Source organism: Monopterus albus, unplaced genomic scaffold (assembly GCF_001952655.1).
Source record: "Monopterus albus unplaced genomic scaffold, M_albus_1.0 scaffold62.1, whole genome shotgun sequence".
Taxonomy (NCBI): Eukaryota; Metazoa; Chordata; class Actinopteri; order Synbranchiformes; family Synbranchidae; genus Monopterus; species Monopterus albus.
The window spans coordinates 2,781,017-2,800,680 of record NW_018127942.1 but is presented as its reverse complement, the minus strand read 5'-3'; the positions used below and the strand labels follow the sequence as shown (position 1 = coordinate 2,800,680).

The 19,664-nt window shown below is 40.8% G+C and overlaps 2 protein-coding genes across 4 annotated transcripts in view; one reads left to right on the top strand and one right to left on the bottom strand.

Moving 5' to 3' along the window:
- LOC109962185 (poly(A) polymerase type 3-like) overlaps positions 1–2,456 on the bottom strand; it is a 7,940-nt gene extending 5,484 nt beyond the window's left edge. The window contains exons 1-9 of the mRNA XM_020603659.1: positions 2,435–2,456; positions 2,306–2,349; positions 2,090–2,200; positions 1,873–1,963; positions 1,592–1,730; positions 742–814; positions 508–628; positions 121–205; positions 11–25 (exon numbers count right to left, since the gene is read on the bottom strand). Of these exons, the coding sequence (XP_020459315.1) occupies positions 11–25; positions 121–205; positions 508–628; positions 742–814; positions 1,592–1,730; positions 1,873–1,963; positions 2,090–2,200; positions 2,306–2,349; positions 2,435–2,456 (701 nt within the window). The remainder of the gene's footprint in view (positions 1–10; positions 26–120; positions 206–507; positions 629–741; positions 815–1,591; positions 1,731–1,872; positions 1,964–2,089; positions 2,201–2,305; positions 2,350–2,434) is intronic.
- A 3,335-nt stretch (positions 2,457–5,791) lies between these two features.
- Positions 5,792–19,664, top strand: part of agbl5 (AGBL carboxypeptidase 5) — an 18,130-nt gene continuing 4,257 nt past the window's right edge. Inside the window, exons 1-16 of one of the 3 annotated variants that reach the window (XM_020603630.1) lie at positions 5,793–5,902; positions 7,104–7,407; positions 7,774–7,945; positions 8,077–8,243; positions 8,377–8,554; positions 8,694–8,872; positions 10,098–10,608; positions 10,838–11,007; positions 11,592–11,727; positions 13,081–13,298; positions 13,427–13,629; positions 14,292–14,468; positions 18,096–18,226; positions 18,366–18,418; positions 18,677–18,867; positions 19,065–19,186. In XM_020603630.1, coding sequence (XP_020459286.1) covers positions 7,184–7,407; positions 7,774–7,945; positions 8,077–8,243; positions 8,377–8,554; positions 8,694–8,872; positions 10,098–10,608; positions 10,838–11,007; positions 11,592–11,727; positions 13,081–13,298; positions 13,427–13,629; positions 14,292–14,468; positions 18,096–18,226; positions 18,366–18,418; positions 18,677–18,867; positions 19,065–19,186 — 2,832 coding nt within the window. In that variant the 5' untranslated portion in view covers positions 5,793–5,902; positions 7,104–7,183. Of the gene's footprint in view, positions 5,903–7,103; positions 7,408–7,773; positions 7,946–8,076; positions 8,244–8,376; positions 8,555–8,693; positions 8,873–10,097; positions 10,609–10,837; positions 11,008–11,591; positions 11,728–13,080; positions 13,299–13,426; positions 13,630–14,291; positions 14,469–18,095; positions 18,227–18,365; positions 18,419–18,676; positions 18,868–19,064; positions 19,187–19,664 lie in introns of all 3 variants that reach the window. The other 2 variants (XM_020603631.1, XM_020603632.1) reach the window with 2 other exon arrangements.

The following is a 19,664-nucleotide window of genomic DNA, read 5'->3' as shown; positions in this document are numbered from 1 at the left end:
AGTCGCCCGCAGCAGAACATAGTGCCTTGAACAATGACAACATTTTGTGTTTGTACACAGGCAGGGATCTTACTACATGAATTATTATTTCTTATCAGAGAGTTGTGGATTATTACATACTGGTACTTTTCAGAGAAGTCTGGTGTCTCAAATAATTTGGACCAGTCTGCTTTGTTCACCTGTATTTCTTCAGCAATGACATGACCTGTGAATGAGGAAGAAAAAGTTGGTTAAAGTCTAAGTACAACAAAATCACATCACTTTGTTTGGCAGTTACAGGTTTTACATAGTTTGGCTAAACTGTGCTCAGTTAATCCAAGATTACAGCACAGTAATAGAAGTTCAAATGCCTACACCACACTGACTGAGTGAGTGTTAGAGCAAACAAAGCAAAAAGTTCAGAGACTGTGTAAAACCAAGTTTGTTACAGTCACATTTAGCTGGCCCACAACACAAGTAGTGAACTGAGTGTTTGGTGGCTGACAGCTAAGTGACTACAGTACACACCTCGTTTGATCTCCTCCGTTATAACGTTGAAGGTGGAGTGACAAATGTTGTAGGTGGTGTTGACCTGTGGGTATGTCGGGGTGATGATGGGCATTAAGTGGTCACGGTCTCTGGGACTGACCTGCAAATGTAGAAGAGCACAGATTTTCAGCTTAGATGTGTTTGAAATGTGAGAATAGAGCACGATTCCATGAACGTAGCTTAAAATCCTGAAAAACCCTGCTGAGGTCTTACTCTGGGATCCCAGAAAGGAAGGTTGAAGTGGAGGTCTTTCACGTCCCGCAGGTGCACTGGCACTGGCCACATCCTGACATAAAACACAGGATTTTCAAATCATTCAATCCTCATCTGCAAATTTTACAAAGCATTTACATGCAGCTACATTTTCAGAGTGATTAACTTTGCCCCAGATGTTTTTATCCAACACAACACCTGCATTTTGTGATGCCACTGGTGATTTAGTCAGTTTTAAACAAGCTGTACATCAAAACACATGTTCATAAATTGTATTTTTCTCCCCAAACACCACCGCTTTCTGATCCAGTGGTTAAGGCAAGAATGATCCAAGAATGTAGCCAGTACTAAAACAGCCCTACACCAGAAACTACGTTTGCTAGTGGCCTTTGAAAAACTGAGGAAGGCTCACTTTAAGAGGAAAGCACCAAGTGATATGAACAGCTGTTTTCCAACCAATCACAGAATAGTTAAATGTTTCCCATAATAAAAACATACAGAGATTAATTCAGTTCCACTCGGTTTGATTTCTATAGAGCCAAATCAGAACAAGGCACTTGACATAGTAAGGTCAAGACCTTACAGGATTATAGAGGCAAACCCAACAAATCCCCCTAGAGCAAGTACTGGTGACACTGGGAAAGAAAAACTCCCTTTAACAAGAGAAACCTCTGACATGTATGGATTAGAAACTGGTTATTGCAGTAAGTGCATAGTGTTTTTTAAATACAGTACATAGGGCTTCCATAAAGGTCAAGTGTGTCGACCCTGACTGCAGTGGCTCTTGCTGCTAAGTGAACCCGGTGGTGTTTCATTTAACAAGGACATCAGAAATGCTGGGACAACTCACCACATAGAGTAGGCCTTGAAGAATTTGAAGACCAGGGTGGGTGCTGGAGCATTTGGGTAGCGCTGACAAGTTCTGGCTACCAGTATGGCCCATGATACACCACCCAAGAAGCCCAGTCTGTTGGAGTAAATGTTACGCTCTGCGGGGAAATAAGAGGATGAGAAAAATAAATAAAACCTCTACATAGTTTGTGTAAATGTATCATTATCATGTCAGGGGAAAAGCCTAACTAGTCTCTTGAGTGACTGTCAAGCTGAACTAGTTCTGTGTGTTGCACTCACGTTGGCCCCACAGTTTGATGACTCTCAGCACCAGCCTGAAGTTATCAACATTAGGCACCAGCCTGAGGATCTCACATGCCACTCTGTAACCTAGAAAAACACACAGACAACAAAGATTAATGTAGAAGCAGTAAGTGCAAAACAAAACAAATAAAAGACTAAACTACAAATGCTGCAGAATTTCTGATCGGTTGTGCACTTTAATCTGATTCTTATCATTGAGACTCCTGACACAGCGGTCGTCCATGCCCTTCAGCAGCCTGTCATCGAAAAGATCCACATTTTCAGGAATGGACTTCATCATTAACCGGGCAAAGGTTAAGTCAGTCTAGAAAATTACAGAATCACAAAAACAATGATTAGGACGCATGAGAACTTCGACTGAAGATACTGCAGACAGTGGAGGTTTTAATTATTTCTCTAGACTAATTACCTTCACTCCATGAAAGGACAGCTGGATGAGGGGGATAAATGCCACTAAGACCTAGGGACAGCAATATTGTCAGTCACTTGTACCTAGGAGAAAAACATCCTTCCACTCGTATGCTCTAATACGACTTACCTGTAGATCCTTGACCTCTCATTTTGATGACATCTACAGCAGCTGTCCTGCCGTGTAAGTCAGGAGGTACTGAGCTCCAACATGTTACCACTTTTGGATTTGAATGTTTCAGGCAGGAGTGGGAGCAGCTTTAGCATTGGTGACCTCCTCATTAGAGTAATGTGTCTGTGTCTTCTGGTTGATACTCTACATCATCTTCCTCCTCAGAAACCTGCTCATCCGTATTGCTATGCTGCTCTGTGTCCTCAGCCTCATTTTCAGCAAAGATATGATCCAGAGCTTGGCTTATTGTAAATATTCTTCTCATTGTCGCATGCTGCAAACTGGAAATGTGTACTTTGCAAGTCACCGACTCTAAACTGAATTGGTCTTATGCAGGCCTTATACGTCTGAATATGTCTGTTTTTGTTTGTTTTATTTGTTCAGGGAAGGAGACAAACAGGCAAAGAGAGAAGCCCTTAACTGAAGCTCACATGTTTAGGAGAGGAGCTGGCTGTCAGTGGGCTGTTGGCTAACAGTGCTAGTGAGCTGACAGTGTGTTTATGATTTCAGTTTTGGCACTAATTATTGTTTTATAATCTTATATTATAACTGGGTCAAAACAAACCCTAACAACACAAAGGTCATCATTTTCACCAGAGCCTTTTTTTTTTTAATTTTGTTTAAATAAAGGTTCCTGACAAAGTCAGAAAGCCTTGATTCAATAAATAAATGTATGTGTTACTTTTATGCATTTAAAACCTAAAACAGGTCAGTGCCGACCCTAATATAAGAGGATGTTACTGTAAATATAAAAGGACTAGCAGTGGTGGAAGATGTACTCAGATTGTTTACTTCAGTTAAAGTAACAATACCAAATGTAAAAATACTCTGTTCCAAATAAAGCACATGACAATAAACACTTTGAGTCTTGAAGTAATTCATCATGCATACTGGCATATTTCACATTAATGTATATCATCTTTCAGGATTATCATTCTTGATGCATTATTGCATTTAATGTTGCAGTTGGTAAAGGTGAAGCTCATTTTAACTACCATGTATACTTATAATTTGATTTACTGCTGGGTAGCTTGTGAATTTCCAACTAGGGATCAGTCTTGATTACACTGTATTTTATAAAGTTAATCTGATTCTGAAAATAATTATATAGCCTAACTAGTGTTATCAGATCAGTGTGGTGGAGTGAAAAGTACAAATGTAGTGAAGTTGAAGTAGTAAGCAAGAGAAAATGGAAAATACTCAAGTAGAATAGGCTACTTCAAAATTATATTTGAGTAAATGTACTTAGTTACTTTCCAACTCTTGTGACTGGAGCTTCCTAAGAAATCAGAATTAAACTGTGTGAGCTACAGACAATATCCCCATAACAAAGTATGTATCAACACCAGCCCAAAACATTTACAAAACACAAGCAATTTCAGAGGATCAGAAAAATCCTGTACAGGACCTGTTTTAATTAACTTAAATCTTTAATTTAAAAAAACTATATAAAAGTACTCACGTTGACATCACTGCGATAGTTAAGCACTTTTTTCTTTTTGTCAAATGAGAAATATCTTGATTTCACTCAGATATAGTGTGTTGTTGATCAGAAGTTGGTTGATTTCACTCAGAAGTAAAAGTTAGACAATTTTGAGAACTAAAGGAAAATCACATGCACTGCACTTTTCTCATCACAGTTGGGTTAATGTTTGTGTTCAAATTGTGCACAGTTTTGTAGAACAACTTTTGTTTTTTAAAACATAACGTTACCTAGTGAACTAGTTTTGCCCAGATATAAACTGTTTCAACAATTCTACATGCACTTTTTTGTCAGCTTTATAATATTAGTCCATCTGATTCTATAAAACATTTGGGAGTTGGGCCTATATGATCACCTTTTTGTCACACAAGAAGTGGACTACACCTATAGTTTAGCTATGTGTTGTTTTCAAAGGTGGATTAAATTTTCAAACACATAACCATATGTGTCATTAACCTACATGTAAAGATGTCGGACCTGCCTCCGTTCATTTTACAGTCTGGTATATGGTTATTGATTAACTGACAAACTGAAGAGGTTATTTCATTCCAGCCCTGCATTAACTAATGCGTCACCATGGTCCAGTGTGCGAGTTCACAGACACTGAGCAGTTTTACACATCAGTGTAATAACTGATCCATTAGCACTAGAAAATGAACGTGTCATTTTATGATAATGAGGTAGGGTTTGCAGCACTTGTAAACCTGACATAACGTGACATAACAAACATGATTCCAACTATACTTCAGCCAGCAAACCTACCTCCCAATCTTCTTGATGGTAAACAGCCTATAGATGTAGCTTTTATAGAGAAAATGAACATATTGAATGACAACATCAGTATTTGTGGTTGCAGTAGTTAAGTACAAAAAAATAGCACAAATGTAATTTAACTACTTCAGTCTCCATGCAAGCGAATGCATAGTGTAGTAAAACTACCAGTTTAATTACATGTAATTCACTACTTCCCAAATCCGGAAATAGGCAGCTATTATACCAACTTACAATAAATTGATTATAATTTGAGTAAAAATGTTTTGACCAAATATATCAAGGAAAATTAAGCAGATAGAAGGTTTTATGTGTGACACAAATACTTTATAAAGTTTCCACAAATATATACTGTGCTGTCCAAAGAAGATGTGTGGTTAAGACTTCAGTAATGTAGGCTGGTGGTTCAGTCAACAGAACTTATATAAATAAATCAAAGAAAATATGCAAAACTATAGATGTAAGTATAATATCCAAGCAATCTGACTCATATTTTTAAGTAAATCTGAACTTTGACTTGTAATCTCAGGAAAGCCCTTTGTTTTCTTGAGGAGCAGTTTTGAGAAAACTAGGAACTAATAGAAAGTATAAAAGCCGAGTGACTTTGATACGGTTTACTTGTGACTCTGTGTGAACATAGGTCGGCTAAACCTATTCTCATTTTGACAGAAAATTCACATTAAATGCTGTTGCTCCATTTAAGATGGTGAGATATTTTATTTGAAATACAGCTATGCAAAAATAGTTGTGGATGGTATTTTAAGTTGAGATAACAAGAGAAATAACGTTAAAAATGTGGGCCACCGTTTGTCTCAATGTAGTATTTGATTTTTTTTTTTTTTTATAATGTGTTTTTGCTTTTGTTAATGTATTTCTGTATTTTGCACCGCAGGGTCACATACAGAAAACAAATAGTGTGTGTACATAATTGTAACTGTGGTTTTTATTAGGCTATTTTATAAATGCAGTTTTTGGCTGATTACTTGTTTTATTACTACAACTCTTACCAAATCGGAGTCTCTAAAAATTAACAAACATCCTACTACTTGTTAGTGGAAGGAAATTTCCAGGTAGCGTTCAATTCTACGAAAAACTTGAACGCAGCACACGGAGCGTTGATATGAGGGGTTTGGACGGTGAAAACAAAATGGACATCGTTCGAAAATAGCTTAGTAAGTCTGATAATTCATATCCCCACGTAAAGGCATTAGTTCAGATAAACTATGGGGATAATGTAAAGACCAAAACAGTGTATTTACTAAAAGCATCGTCATTTTGAGCAACGACTGCTAGTTTGGTAACGTTAGTTAGCCTCCGTAGCTTAGAAACGCATGCTAGTGTTAGCTGTGTATAAAATGTTATCATTCACGGGATGACATCGACCCCTAAGACGAGCATAGTAGTAAATACAGGCTGGCATTTGTTGATTTAAATAGCGCCAAACGAAAGCATTCTATGGACCGATCGTAACGCTTCCTAGCTTAATGTTAGATTTCTCGGTCAGCTTGTGTTTGTTGTTGCACTGTTACTGAATCAAACAGCAGCCATTATCTTATCCCACAGAGGTGCAGTCATGCTTTCATAAATGATAAGAAGCCATGCATCAATTTGACTAGCATTAAGGATGCAACTGAAGAAAATACACTTTGGTCATAGCTGAATTTTCTTTAGCGGCCTCAGGTTGTCGCTGTTGTCATCCTCATCAAAACCCATTTCTGATTAGATTAGACTAGTAAGGCTGAGGTTACCTTTGATCCCCAGGTAAAGAAATCCCATATTCAGTTGTAAAATGTGTGTGTAAGCAGCCCGACTCTTGATCTCAAATACGGATCTTTTTAACACTAGTTTTCTCACTAAGAGACACCATAACTCTGATTTTAGATACATATCTAATACAAAGATATTTCCACCAAAACTGCTTTTTAAGATTGTTACTATGTAACTTAGTAAGCATGCATATGGGTGTCATAGAAAGTACATTGATGCTTGTTTTGGAGAGCAGTCATGTAATAAGGAATGTGTTGTTTGGGTAGAGGTCACCCATTTTATGAGATGCTCATTCCCTGTTTAGAAGCTTATTGGTTTTCTAGGAACCAGGAAAGCCATGTAAGTCGAGCCAGCTTAGAAATTGGATCCAGTTTCTTTTGTTACCTGAGCAATATCTTTTCTTGTACAACAGAGTAGCTCTGCTCCATTGCAGTTATCATTGCATTACAAAGCTGCACCAGACACTTTTTGGGGTTGTTTGATCCACATGCCACTTCTTTTTCAGCATATTTCATATGGCTAGAAGTTTCCCAGTCCTTTTTTGTTTGTATTTTTGTATACTTTTCTCATTCTAAATATAGCTGTGTTTGTCTGATTTCATGACAGCCTGTCTATGTCAGACATCTGACTGACACGTCACAAAGAACCTGCGGGAAGAAAAGTGAAAGAAGCCTGAGTTCTGAAGAATGGAGACTCGCTTTGGTAATATTGTGTTCAGCTCTAAGTTTGACTCAGGGAACCTGGCACATGTGGAGAAGGTGGAGAAGGTGGAGAAGGGCAGCTCTAGCCCTTCCTCTGATACAGCTTCTGGTGGAAGTGCCCTCTTAGGGTCAAACATTAACCCTGACTATGAGTTCAACGTGTGGACGCAACCAGACTGTGCTGGCACAGAACATGAAAATGGAAACAGGTAAGAAAACCTCTGCCTTACACTGATCAGACATAACGTTATAACCAGCTGTCTAATATTGTGTAAGTCCCCTTACACATTTTTTCTGATTGCAACAAATCAGCTTCAAGAACTGACTGTTCACTTGCTGCCTAATATAACCCACTCCTTGTCAGGTGCTGTTGTAATGAGATAATCACTGTTATTCACTTGCTAGTGGGTTTAATGTTGTGGCTGATCAGTCTATGTTGTTTATAGGAGAGGACAGGAAAAGGCATGAACAATGCTTATACCAGTTCTTTAGATAAATGGGTTTACCTGCTGCACACAACCTTTACACTGAGCTGCATTACTTACAACATCCCAAATCGTGTTTTTGTATTTCAGATCATGGTTTTACTTCAGTGTGCGGGGTGCAACACCTGGGAAAATACTGAAGATCAATGTGATGAATATGAACAACCAGAGGAAGCTCTACAGCCAGGGCATGGCTCCTCTTGTTCGCACTGTACCTGGGAAGAACCGCTGGGAAAGGATACGGGACAGACCCACAACTGAAGTACATGCACACACTCTATAGGGGTCAGACAAAAGATATGGACAACAGGAGCCAATGGGGCAGAGTGATTAACTGCTTCCTGACAGTTATTATCATCTATTCCAGTAATATGTCTCTTCATCCCTTTCCAGATGGTAGAGAACCAATTCATTCTCTCGTTCACTCACCGGCTATCAGAGGTGCGAGGGACAACCACCTACTTTTCCTTCTGCTTTCCATTCTCCTACACTGAGTGCCAGGAGATGCTGCAGCAGCTGGATGAGACCTACCCCAGTGCTGTTCAGCTCAGTCCTAGCAGGTAGAACACAGCGCAACCCTGCCTCACACATACATATAAGTCATGTTGTTTGAAACTACATGGTATGTAAAATAATCTATGACTTATTTGGCTGTTTATTGTGCCCCTTTCTTTTATCCTCAACTGCTACCAGTGCACCAGACATTGTATATTACCATAGGGAGCTGCTGTGCTACTCTCTAGATGGCAATAGGGTGGACCTGCTCACTGTGACCAACTGCAACGGGATACAAGAGGAGAGAGAACCCCGTCTGCCTAAACTGTTCCCTGACACCAACACTCCAAGACCACACCGCTTCTCCAGCAAACGGGTATCACTCAGTCATACATAGACAGAGTCGTATTCTTTTTCATAGCTCTTTAATAGCAAAGGCTGATGTGGACTCGCCTGATAATATCAAGATGGTGAAGTTGAAACCTTGACCCTTGTGTTTTGTGGTGTGTTTGCAGGTGTTTTTTCTCAGCAGTCGGGTGCACCCTGGGGAAACCCCCTCATCATTTGTGTTTAATGGTTTCTTAAACTTTATCCTAAGAAGAGATGACCCACGTGCTCACGTGCTTCGCAGCATGTTTGTGTTCAAGCTCATTCCCATGCTAAACCCAGATGGGGTTGTCCGTGGCCACTACAGGTGAGAATTTCACATTTCCATACATGTATCATCCTCACAGCACCAATGTAACATTTGGCAGATCAGATCAGATCAGATCAGTGTAGTTTAAGATCTAGTCTTGTGGTTACATGCTTTAAGTTAGACACATGATGTACACAAGAAGTAATTTTCTCTTGGTAATAATTGTGTGTGCAGTGTGTACCTCAAAACTAACCCTTTTGAGAAGTGCTATATATAGGACTTGCATGCATGCTGCACTGATTTGTTATTGTTGTAACAAAGCAGGTTTGCTTTATATCATCATATGACTCAGCCTGTAGCAGAGATACAATTAAGTTATAGTTTTGTTAGAGTTAGAGAGGCTAACAGTCATGCATATGAGTTGATCAAGAGTGTTTTTGGCTTGTGGCTTTAGCCTGTTCTCAAAACATGGCGCCGAATATGAGAAAACACTCATGTGGCTGCCTGTTTTCTCTCACAGCCCCACCTTTAATTTGCCATTTAGAGTCAACTTGCTTTTTTTAAAACAGGATTAAGGCATTTTCATGCATGAACTCTGGACTATGTCCAAGGAATTGGGTCTGGACTTTGTCCAGAGTTGCCCTTTCACACATGTAGCATACAACAGGAGAAAGTCTGCATCAGATGCATTCTCACCTACTGGAAATACTTTGATTTATGCAAGGAGGGGACTGGCTGGGCAGGAGGTGGGACATGATGCAGTCAGTATGTAATTTGGTCATAAACAACAGAGTCTCTGATGATTGTGGCAGTCGCTCTTAATGACAGAAATTCCAGAATCATGTTGTGTCTCCAGTTAGATATTTTCGTTGGCATCTCCGTTGTAAATGACCTTTTCTTTTTTTTTCACCATCCGATGTTGCACACCAGTCACATGACAGAACATCCACACGCCCACTGGCTCCGTTTGAATACTTCCGATTAGATGCTGCTGTGTTTTCACGTGGGCTCACTCCAGCTTACTCACACCTTACACGGATTTTGTAGAAAGATGCTGGCAGTGTCAAGTCCCCTTAAGGTCAGGGTCAGCTAACTCAGATGCACGTACAGTTCCTCTGGGTAATGTCTAGAGAATTTCCGGGTTCCTTTTTAGACATGCACTAAAAGCAGTGCAATGTGGCATTGATGTCCAATCACTGTTACAGAGGAAATGCATGTTATAGGGCTTTGCTGTGTTTTGCCATCCATTTTAAAAGGCTGTTTTTTAATCTGTCTTTTGCAGGACTGATTCCAGGGGAGTGAACTTGAACAGACAATACTTGAACCCAAGCCCTGAGTTGCACCCATCCATCTATGCAGCGAAAGCCCTGTTGCTCTACCACCACACACACAACCGCTTGCACAACACACAGTGCAGCACTCACTCTAACAGCCCTACATGCACACAGAGCCAGGCCCTCAGCATCAGACCCGCCAGCCAGCGTCAAACTCCTCCCCTCACTGCCCTGGAAGTCACTTTGAATCAACGAAATGCAGAGAAGGATGCAGACCCCACACAGCCTGAAGTTCCCATGGTGATGGAAGAAAACGGCTGGGTCACCACAGACCAGAACAGCTCCTTGAGCTCCTCAGAGACTGTAGCTCATGTTACTGTAGAGGTCCCACCGGTGGATGAACAGGTATCGATTCCCCCCCAGGAGGGGGGTGTGGCATATTATGTGGACTTGCATGGCCATGCCTCCAAACGTGGGTGCTTCATGTATGGAAATAGCCTTCCTGACGAGAGCCAGCAGGTAAGCATTGTACATTTACTTAACCCTTCCTTTGAAGGACTTTTGGAAAATGTTCAAATGACATTTAGCTGTCACTGTTTATTAGCATTTCACTGAATTTTTGAAGTACTGTATGTCCCTGACATTTTTTTTCATCCCCCTATGGCAGCCACAACAGATGGGGTACTAAAACGTTTGTTCACAATATCTCAGCTGCAGTGGACTCTTTCCTCTGTCTGTATCTCTGCAGGTAGAGAACATGCTGTATCCCAGGCTGATCGCTGTGAACTCTGCCCACTTTGATTTCCTGGGCTGTAACTTCTCAGAGAAAAACATGTATGCACGAGACAAGAGAGATGGGCAGTCTAAAGAAGGCAGCGGGCGGGTGGCCATTCACAAGTCCATAGGACTGCTTCACAGGTCAGATGTTAATGGATGCACACTACTGTAAGAGCTGATATTCAGGGTAGTCAGCTCAGATATAACAACATAGCTGTTTTTTAAATTTGTTTTTATGCCTCTGCGCCGGTGATAGCTGTAGCTGGAGGCTAGTGTTGTAGTGTATCAAGACCGAGACAAGACCAAGACTAGACCAGTGCAGTTAAACTGTATTTGATAGTTTGATAGTACTGGCTCGCCCATGTTTCAGTGACACTATAGGAGTGACTTAAGACTTGGTCTTAAGGATGAACTGATTAGATTTTGGTGGTTAAAGGTCAAGGTCAGTGACCTCACATCTGCCCCATTCTCGTGAATTTGACTGGTGGAGGTATAGAATTACAAAATGGTAATTCTAGTATGAGTTTTAATAAGTCAAATGTAAGGTTTTCAGGACTTCTGGGATATGTAATTATTCTGCTGTTACTGTGTGCATCATGATTTTTTTTTGTGTTAGGTTTATGTGATCAAAACAAAATCTGCATGAGTCAGAGTAAATATATATTTATAGAAATCAACAGTTGTAGTAATAATTAGTCATGTTTCTGTTATGGGCTACTCAACAGCTACACTCTGGAGTGCAACTACAACACAGGAAAGACCATGAACACCATCCCACCTGCCTGCCATGACAACGGACGGGCAACCCCCCCTCCACCTCCCTCATTCCCTCCAAAGTACACTCCGGAAATATTTGAACAGGTAGGAACACAAGAGTGGTTTGTTTACAAGTATTTCATGTTATTCATACCGGATGTTAGCTGGAGCTTCTGTGGGTGTATCAATCAACAACATATTACATCCAAAGCTCTTGCCTCCCTGTCAACAATTGATGATTTCCAAGCTAATGTTTGTTGCATGGATGTTTTTGTAAGATGGCTTTAATGTTTTTAATATTTGAGAGCTGTAAAAGCTACAGTATGCCACAAATCTAAGTACACTCTTGGTTAGTTTCACAAAAATGTTAAGTAATTACAAATCCTGTCCTTTAAATATATTTTATTTGTTTTCAGTGAAATCCCAATCAGAATTAATCTGAGAAACAGAAATGTTTGACTGGTTAAAGAATAAAGGTGTTTTGTTGGATTCAAGTCAAGGGACGTACCGTTCACTTTTTTCTTTTTAAAAACTGTTTTTGGAATCATTGTCATGTTGGGAAGTTCCTCTTAGCTATGACACCTTTTGTTACTTGTACTATGGCTCTTCCTGTGCCTCTTAACCAGTGCAGTACCTGTGTTTATGAAGTCTCACAATCAGGTTTCTACTTGTTCAGGTGTTCCTACCATCTGCGATAGATGTGGAACGGTTCACAAAAGTCATGGTTCTGTTCATATCACAGTTTTGGGTTTGGTATAGTTTTGTTTTGGTAAAGCGAGGGAAAGGCACTGCCAGTTTCAACATGCTTTTCATTTATTTGGCAAAAAGTTAAATATTTGCCTTACAATTCTGACTAAGACCATAAGGAGCAAACGCTTTTTCATTGTCAACATAAAATGCAGCATAACCCAAATGCGCACTGTAGAAAGTTTCAAAACCGCTGCACTGTTCATTCTATTTTCATGGTCTTCTGCAAGATGATGAGCTTGTTCACACTCTCGGTTTCAAGGCGAGATCTGTTAGAGAAAATTCTTTGTTGGAACAGCAAAGTAACGTCATTTTATCCACCACTGAAAAAGGATTGCATGCCCTGAATCGTGACTAGTGAAGCGAATGGGTCGGCTTTTTTACTTGAAGCGTTCCACACCTAATGTGCAGTCATGTTGCACAACTCGGACCAAAACTGAGAAGGTTGTGATGCTCGAACACTTAGCCTGAAATTCACAGGTGTTCGCACTTTTGTTGCATTGAGGTTTTACAGTAGGGCCAGTATTTTCAGTGTAGTCTCTCAAACCTGCTTGTTTTTCATTAGGAGTAAGATGAAATATCCTACAGTTCAACTTACAACAGTACATATGCACAGGAGTGTCCTTTGTTTTGTTGTATACTGCACCTACTAACCAATTTTACCTGCTAAGATAAAGCAATTCTGAAATGCACTGAACTGATGTGCATCAGGTGGGACGTGCTGTGGCTGTCTCAGCTCTGGACATGGCAGAGTGTAACCCCTGGCCTCGGCTGGTGCTGTCCGAGCACAGCTGCTTGACGAATCTGCGAGCCTGGATCCTCAAGCATGTCCGCAACACCAAAGGCCTGAACACACACATACACACTCACCCTCCACCAAGAATACACCACAATGGCAGCAAGGCATCTCCACCAAAGAGCTTCAGCAAGTGAGTTTCACAGACATTTCTTTAGAAAACCCAAGGAGACAGACGACCCACTTAAGTGTCTTTAGTATCTTTGTCACACATAACATTTGGGCCATCAGTTTCTATGTCTGTCTTGATTTTCGGAGCAGCTGTCTGTCTGGCTCGGCGTCAGAGAACACCCTCAGCCGTGTTCGCTGCAACAGCCACAGTAGCAGCAGCCAGACGCCCTCCCCAAAGATGCACAGCTCCCCGAGCTTTACTTTTGGCTGCCCTCCTCCCCGAACTCACATGCAGCACAACAACACACACACCGGTGGACGCGGAGGCAACAAGACCCTCGGGCCAGTCAGGGGTAAGCTGATCTCTGAACTATCTGCTTGTGTTGCTGGTTGGCATTCATCTCTCCCTCGGTGTTCTTCCTGCCTTCCATTTCTCTCTCTCAACATTTCATATTCTGTCTTTTAGTGTGTCTCTTTCTCTCTGTGTGTTACAGTTAACTTCAGGTTTATGATGATGATGTAAAATTGGTCCTGAGCTTATGATTGGCTTGATTTTAGAGACATGACCAAATGGACTAATGTCCTGGATCTCTATGCCCTATAATGTCAGCATGACCCTAATATGACCCTTGCATGATCTTAGCATTACTGCACCAGCTGCTGCCACTGTATTTTTTACTTTCAGTTGAAGTCCTAACCTTAATGAGGATGAAACCACATGAGACCTGTTCCAAGGCACCAAGGTCAAATTGATTTCTTGGGCAGAAAAATTCTTAAAACATAATGACATGGTTTTCAGCTTAGACCCAATTTTTGCATTTTTTTTTATTTATTGTATAGATTCTGTCTTGCATCTCATCAGATGGCTTACTAGGAGCATTTTACCATCTGCTTTGCCTCAGTACATGGCTCTCAAACTCCAGGGCAGTTTCAAGACTTGGCCACGTCGCTTGTTTGTGTGCACACAAGCCCCGCATATCTCTGAGCCGGTGTGCATGTGTCTCCCTCTCTGTAGATGCTAAGCCTCAGGAGAAAAGACGTCCCCCCCACCACCGCTCCATCCTACGGTCTCCCAGCAATAGCCACACACTCTCCCGCCCCCCACTCTCACCCCCATCCTCATCCTCCTCCTCGTCTTCCTCAGTGTGTGCAGCAGGCTCCTGTCCCCTCCCGGCCTCTGTCAGTATGAAAGGTCTGTACTCCCTCCAGCCCCCTAGCCTCTCCACCTTGCTTCCTTCCTTGCAGGCTCTGCCCCGCCCTGGGCTGCTCTCCAAACTGAGCCCACGGCTCCTTCAGAGCCTACCTCCAGCCACCAACACTCCATCTGGGCCCACCCAGGACTGAATCTGATCTAACCTATGAAAGTGTGTGTGTATGTGTGTATGTGTGTGGACAATGTGTAAAAATCATGAGACTGTCTTTACAGACACCTGCACGTGCCTAGCACTCCACATCAACACAAGTGCAAATCACTATCTGGTGTATGTGTGTGTGTGTGTGTGTGCATGTGTGTGTGTTTGTGTGTGTGAGTGAGAGAGAGACTGAAACATCATCGGTGCTAGCTCCTAACTCTTCCTCAAGTATTTATCATTTTTCCTTCTGCACATGTCTACAAATTACATTTATCTACAGTATCAGCACCTTAGAATTAATGATGCACCTGGGTGCTCGTGTGTTCCTCAGTAATGACTGAAATGTCCTTTCATAACCAACCTTAAATCAAGCACTGGGTAACGAGCATCCCTGTGACATAGCTCTTGTGGATAAACATTACTAAACAAAGCAGACCGGTCAGTGTGTGAGTGTGTTTAGCAAAGAGAGACATTTGCTTGGATACATAATGTCCATCGTCTCCTAGGATTTGCAGAATATAGTACAGTAGATATTAGTAGTGCACATAAATATTGGAAATATTATACTAATGGATAAAATTATACTGAGTAAATCTCTTCTTCAGTCTGTATACAAGTAATAAGCTGAGAAGAGTTACTACGGTATGATACTGTGCTGATATTTGGGAAATGGCCAGGTTGCCAAGTTTGAGATTTTCTTCTTAATCGGCTATGATATGAATATATATATGTATATATATATATATAATCGATATTTATATCACATTGCACTTTAATCTTTGAATTATTTATTAGTTTTATTTAATTTATGAGAAATTTCAGTTGCTTAATTAGACTAAACATAGTGTGGCTTTGGTTTCTGTCATCTTTTTAAAGCAATTTCTGATCTTTTGTTTTATATTTATTTCACATTGCACTTTAATCTTTGAATTATTTATTAGTTTTATTTAATTTATGAGAAATTTCAGTTGCTTAATTAGACTAAACATAGTGTGGCTTTGGTTTCTGTCATCTTTTTAAAGCAATTTCTGATCTTTTGTTTCTTTTTTACACACAATAAGTGTATTTCACTCTGTAATGTCTCAACAGTTCAAGTGACACTTTCCCATTATAATCCTCTTTGTGTTAGTACTCGTTTCTGTGATCGGTGTTAACCTGTATCGTTCCATTGTCAGATCTTTGTCCTGACATTATGATATTTCACAGAGTAGCCTACTGCCAGAAACCTCATGACGCTGTTTGCCTACAAGCAATACCATATAAAACTATTTCTTTGTTCCAAATATGTGACTAAGTCAACATTGGCGAGTGTTAATTTTATAAGATTCCAATAGTGGTTTAGATGTAAATAAAGTGTGGTGTTTTGAAATTGTATTGTTTCATCAAACTGGTGCAAACTGGTATTTATTCAAATGCATTTGTGTGTTTCCTTGTGTAAATTGAAATTGACAGGTATGTAGTAGGCTGTCAGTGGACAAAGTTGATGTGTCGTGGTTAGCAGAGACGAGAATTATCTTGTTGTCTTTTGGTCTATATGTAAAGCTCATAGATCAGTTGTGGAATTATGATAAATTGTCTGTATTTAAGTTTTGTGTGCTGTCATCCAAGTACTTGATAACGGTCTGTTTTAAGACCAGCTATTTTAGATGCACTGAAAATGCAGATGTGGAATGTCTGTTATCTGGAGAGCTTTTAGGAACAGCAGATTAACCAGACCGTTGGTTGACTGGATCAAAACAGCTTTCAGAATATCTGGCCTTGCCTCGCTGTAGCTATCGTCTCTTCCAGTGCTGTTTAACATTGTAGTCATGGTGTGCCTTGCCCTGTTGTAAACAGTAGGTCTAGGAGGCTCTGCTTTTTAAAAAAAATCAGAAACCTTGAATTATATTGAAGCCTAGACACCTGCTTTCTTTTTTTTTTTTGGAGAAACTAGCCCTTAGAAGATGCAATGATGAGGGAAAAACAAGGCAAATTACTTGTAATTTAATGTCTTTTTGGCTATACAGGTCTAAACCATCGACTGTACTATATATATGACAAACAGTCTGACTGCAGAAGTGAAGCCATCGTGAGTTAATTGCCCTCTGTTGGCTGGTTGCGGTATAGGTCATAAACCCTGTGTCCCTCATATGAGTAGATGGGATATGAGCCAAACTAAAAACTCAGAAGTACAAATCTAATACTTTTTTTTTTTTGGAGAAACTAGCCCTTAGAAGATGCAATGATGAGGGAAAAACAAGGCAAATTACTTGTAATTTAATGTCTTTTTGGCTATACAGGTCTAAACCATCGACTGTACTATATATATGACAAACAGTCTGACTGCAGAAGTGAAGCCATCGTGAGTTAATTGCCCTCTGTTGGCTGGTTGCGGTATAGGTCATAAACCCTGTGTCCCTCATATGAGTAGATGGGATATGAGCCAAACTAAAAACTCAGAAGTACAAATCTAATACATTTCCCCAGAGGTCACTTCTGTGGTTTTTGGTACATATTAGCAGACTGATTTGTGTACAAGCGGTCATTTTTCTGGTGTTTGTTTTCACTATAAAAAGAGGGGTATTTCAGATGATTCGACAGCTTTGATTAGCGGTCTGATGCTGTCACTCCACTTGTGGTTGCTACTGTGCAGAATCTGGTTGTAAAAAAAAGCAAGATGGCAGCCGCTGTATTTGTGATATTTTGGCTTCACTTTTGCATAGTGGAGGGAAGTGGTGATGCAACGTGATGGTGACATCCGTCATATATGCAGTCAGTGTTCTAAAGTAAATGCTCTCTTACAGACACTAAGATTATAGATTTTCCTTTAGCCTACTGCATTCAGCACAGTGGGAAAATGTAATTATGACCTTTCAATTTTGCTCAGTGCCCTGAAAAATTGGGAGAACATGCTGTGGTTTTTATTCTGCTTTCTTACAGTGAACTTTGATGTCCTGTTTCCCTGGTGTTTCAACCCTAAACTTATATAGCCTCATTCAAAATTATGAAAACAAGCTTCAGGTGGAAGCACACTGTGTGCATAGTCACATTCTCACCAGGTCTTTCCGCTCTGTATTCCCTATGAGAATTGTGCTGTTTCTTTCAATGTGGTGCTAACCTTCTATGCCAGACTACGGTTAAGTGTTTGTCTGTGTAACATCTTTAACAATATCACCTTCTTGAATGTTCTGCTGTCTTTTACCACATCTGTTTAAGCTCTAGAATAAAAACTATTCCTCTGCTCTGTTGACTCTGTGTGTAATCTTTATTTATCACCTTCCATGTAGAGTACACATGATGAAAACAGGCCAAAGATGCTTAAAAGTCAAATCATTGAATCATCCTGACATATTGTAGTTTTATCAAAACATATCAGCTTGACCACTGATACATTAACACTGACCAGTGTGTATGTATTACCTAAATGTTTTTGACCAGATGTCCATCTCTTTGCTCCCTGTATTCCTGTCCCTTCATTTGGTCAACAGGCCTCAGATGTCCGGACTCTCAGGCCGGTGGACCCACTTCAGTGGGTTGGTCCAGAATGTCCTTCCCCATGCGCCCAGGGTGTGTGGGGAGAAGGTGTCGAACTCTCACAATCACTCATCACTCCTCAGAGGTTAGCCAACCTTGCTGGCTCACTCACAGAAAGCAAAGTTTCCTCATCTCTTTTATTACAAGTTTGTTCTGTTATATATTCTATATACAGCAGACTCTTGGTTTATCAAGTCCTTCTGTAATGTCTCCATCTGTCACAGGCTGCTCAAGAACTGGGGCCTGAACACATTGTTTCATCAATCAAATTTAGCAAGTGAGTCCAATCTTATATGTATCTTGAAGGAGTTTTTGAGTCTCCCTGGGAATATTTCTGAGCCAAATAAATATCAGAATTTATAAATGGACTGAAATCCATGAGGAAAAAACTGAATAATAATGAAGAAAGTCTTTATTAAAGGTTACCCACCTGCATTGTCACCACAGAACATTGTATATTATGGACATTAGTCTTATCCTTGCTATAATTTTTCCATGAGCAGTGAAAGTATTAACCTCTCCATTGCCTTCTCAGGTGTGAGCTGCAGCCTCACATGAGCCGCATCCCCATTCGGAGGGTGGGGTCAACTGACCTCACTCTCACACTCCACAGTACGTCTTCTACTAGTAACAATCCATCCTCATTTGGAGGAAAAGATGTGTCAGCCACCATGAAAGTCTGGAAGCTGCTTAGACCTGGCCTCCAACGACACCCGTCACTGTCAGGTATGCATACACATACATACAGTGCTGTGGTATTGCTTCTATTTAGCCTAGAGAGGGAGTTTTAAAGAACCATTACAGAATATACTTCCTCGGATCCACTTTCTTTTTTTAAACTGCATGCCATTGCTAGTCCCTTCTTTGCAGTGCATAAACTATACCATACACATTTAATATGATTAGTTTATTTCACTGTATAGGTGTATCTGGGAAAGAGAGTGCCTCTAAAGCACTAATGAAGAGGAGCACAGACAGGAGTTTACACTACAGTGGAAATGCCGTCAGAGAAACTGCACCAGAGATGAATAAAACATTGCAACAGGTGAAAACAGATTTGCACACTTGGTGCCAAATTGCATTAAGATAACATTGCAGAACCGGAGTCCAACACGCACTGGAAACAAGTCTGACTTACTGCCGGCAATGCGAACCAAGCTCCTGCTCCGATCGTACAGGGACCGGGTGGCCCTTAGCAAAGGGCCCCGGACCTCGTACTCCCGGAGCACCCCCCACAGGGCGCTGCGAGGGACACGGTCGAATGCCTTCTCCAGATCCACGAAACACATGTGGACTGGTTGGGCAAACTCCCATGAACCCTCCGCCACCCTGAAGAGGGTATAGAGCTGGTCCAGTGTTCCACGGCCAGGACGAAAACCGCATTGTTCCTCCTGGATCCGAGGTTCGACTATCGGTCGAATTCTCCTCTCCAGTACCCTGGCATAGACTTTCCCGGGGAGGCTGAGGAGTGTGATCCCCCTATAGTTGGAACACCCCCTCCGGTCCCCCTTCTTAAAAAGAGG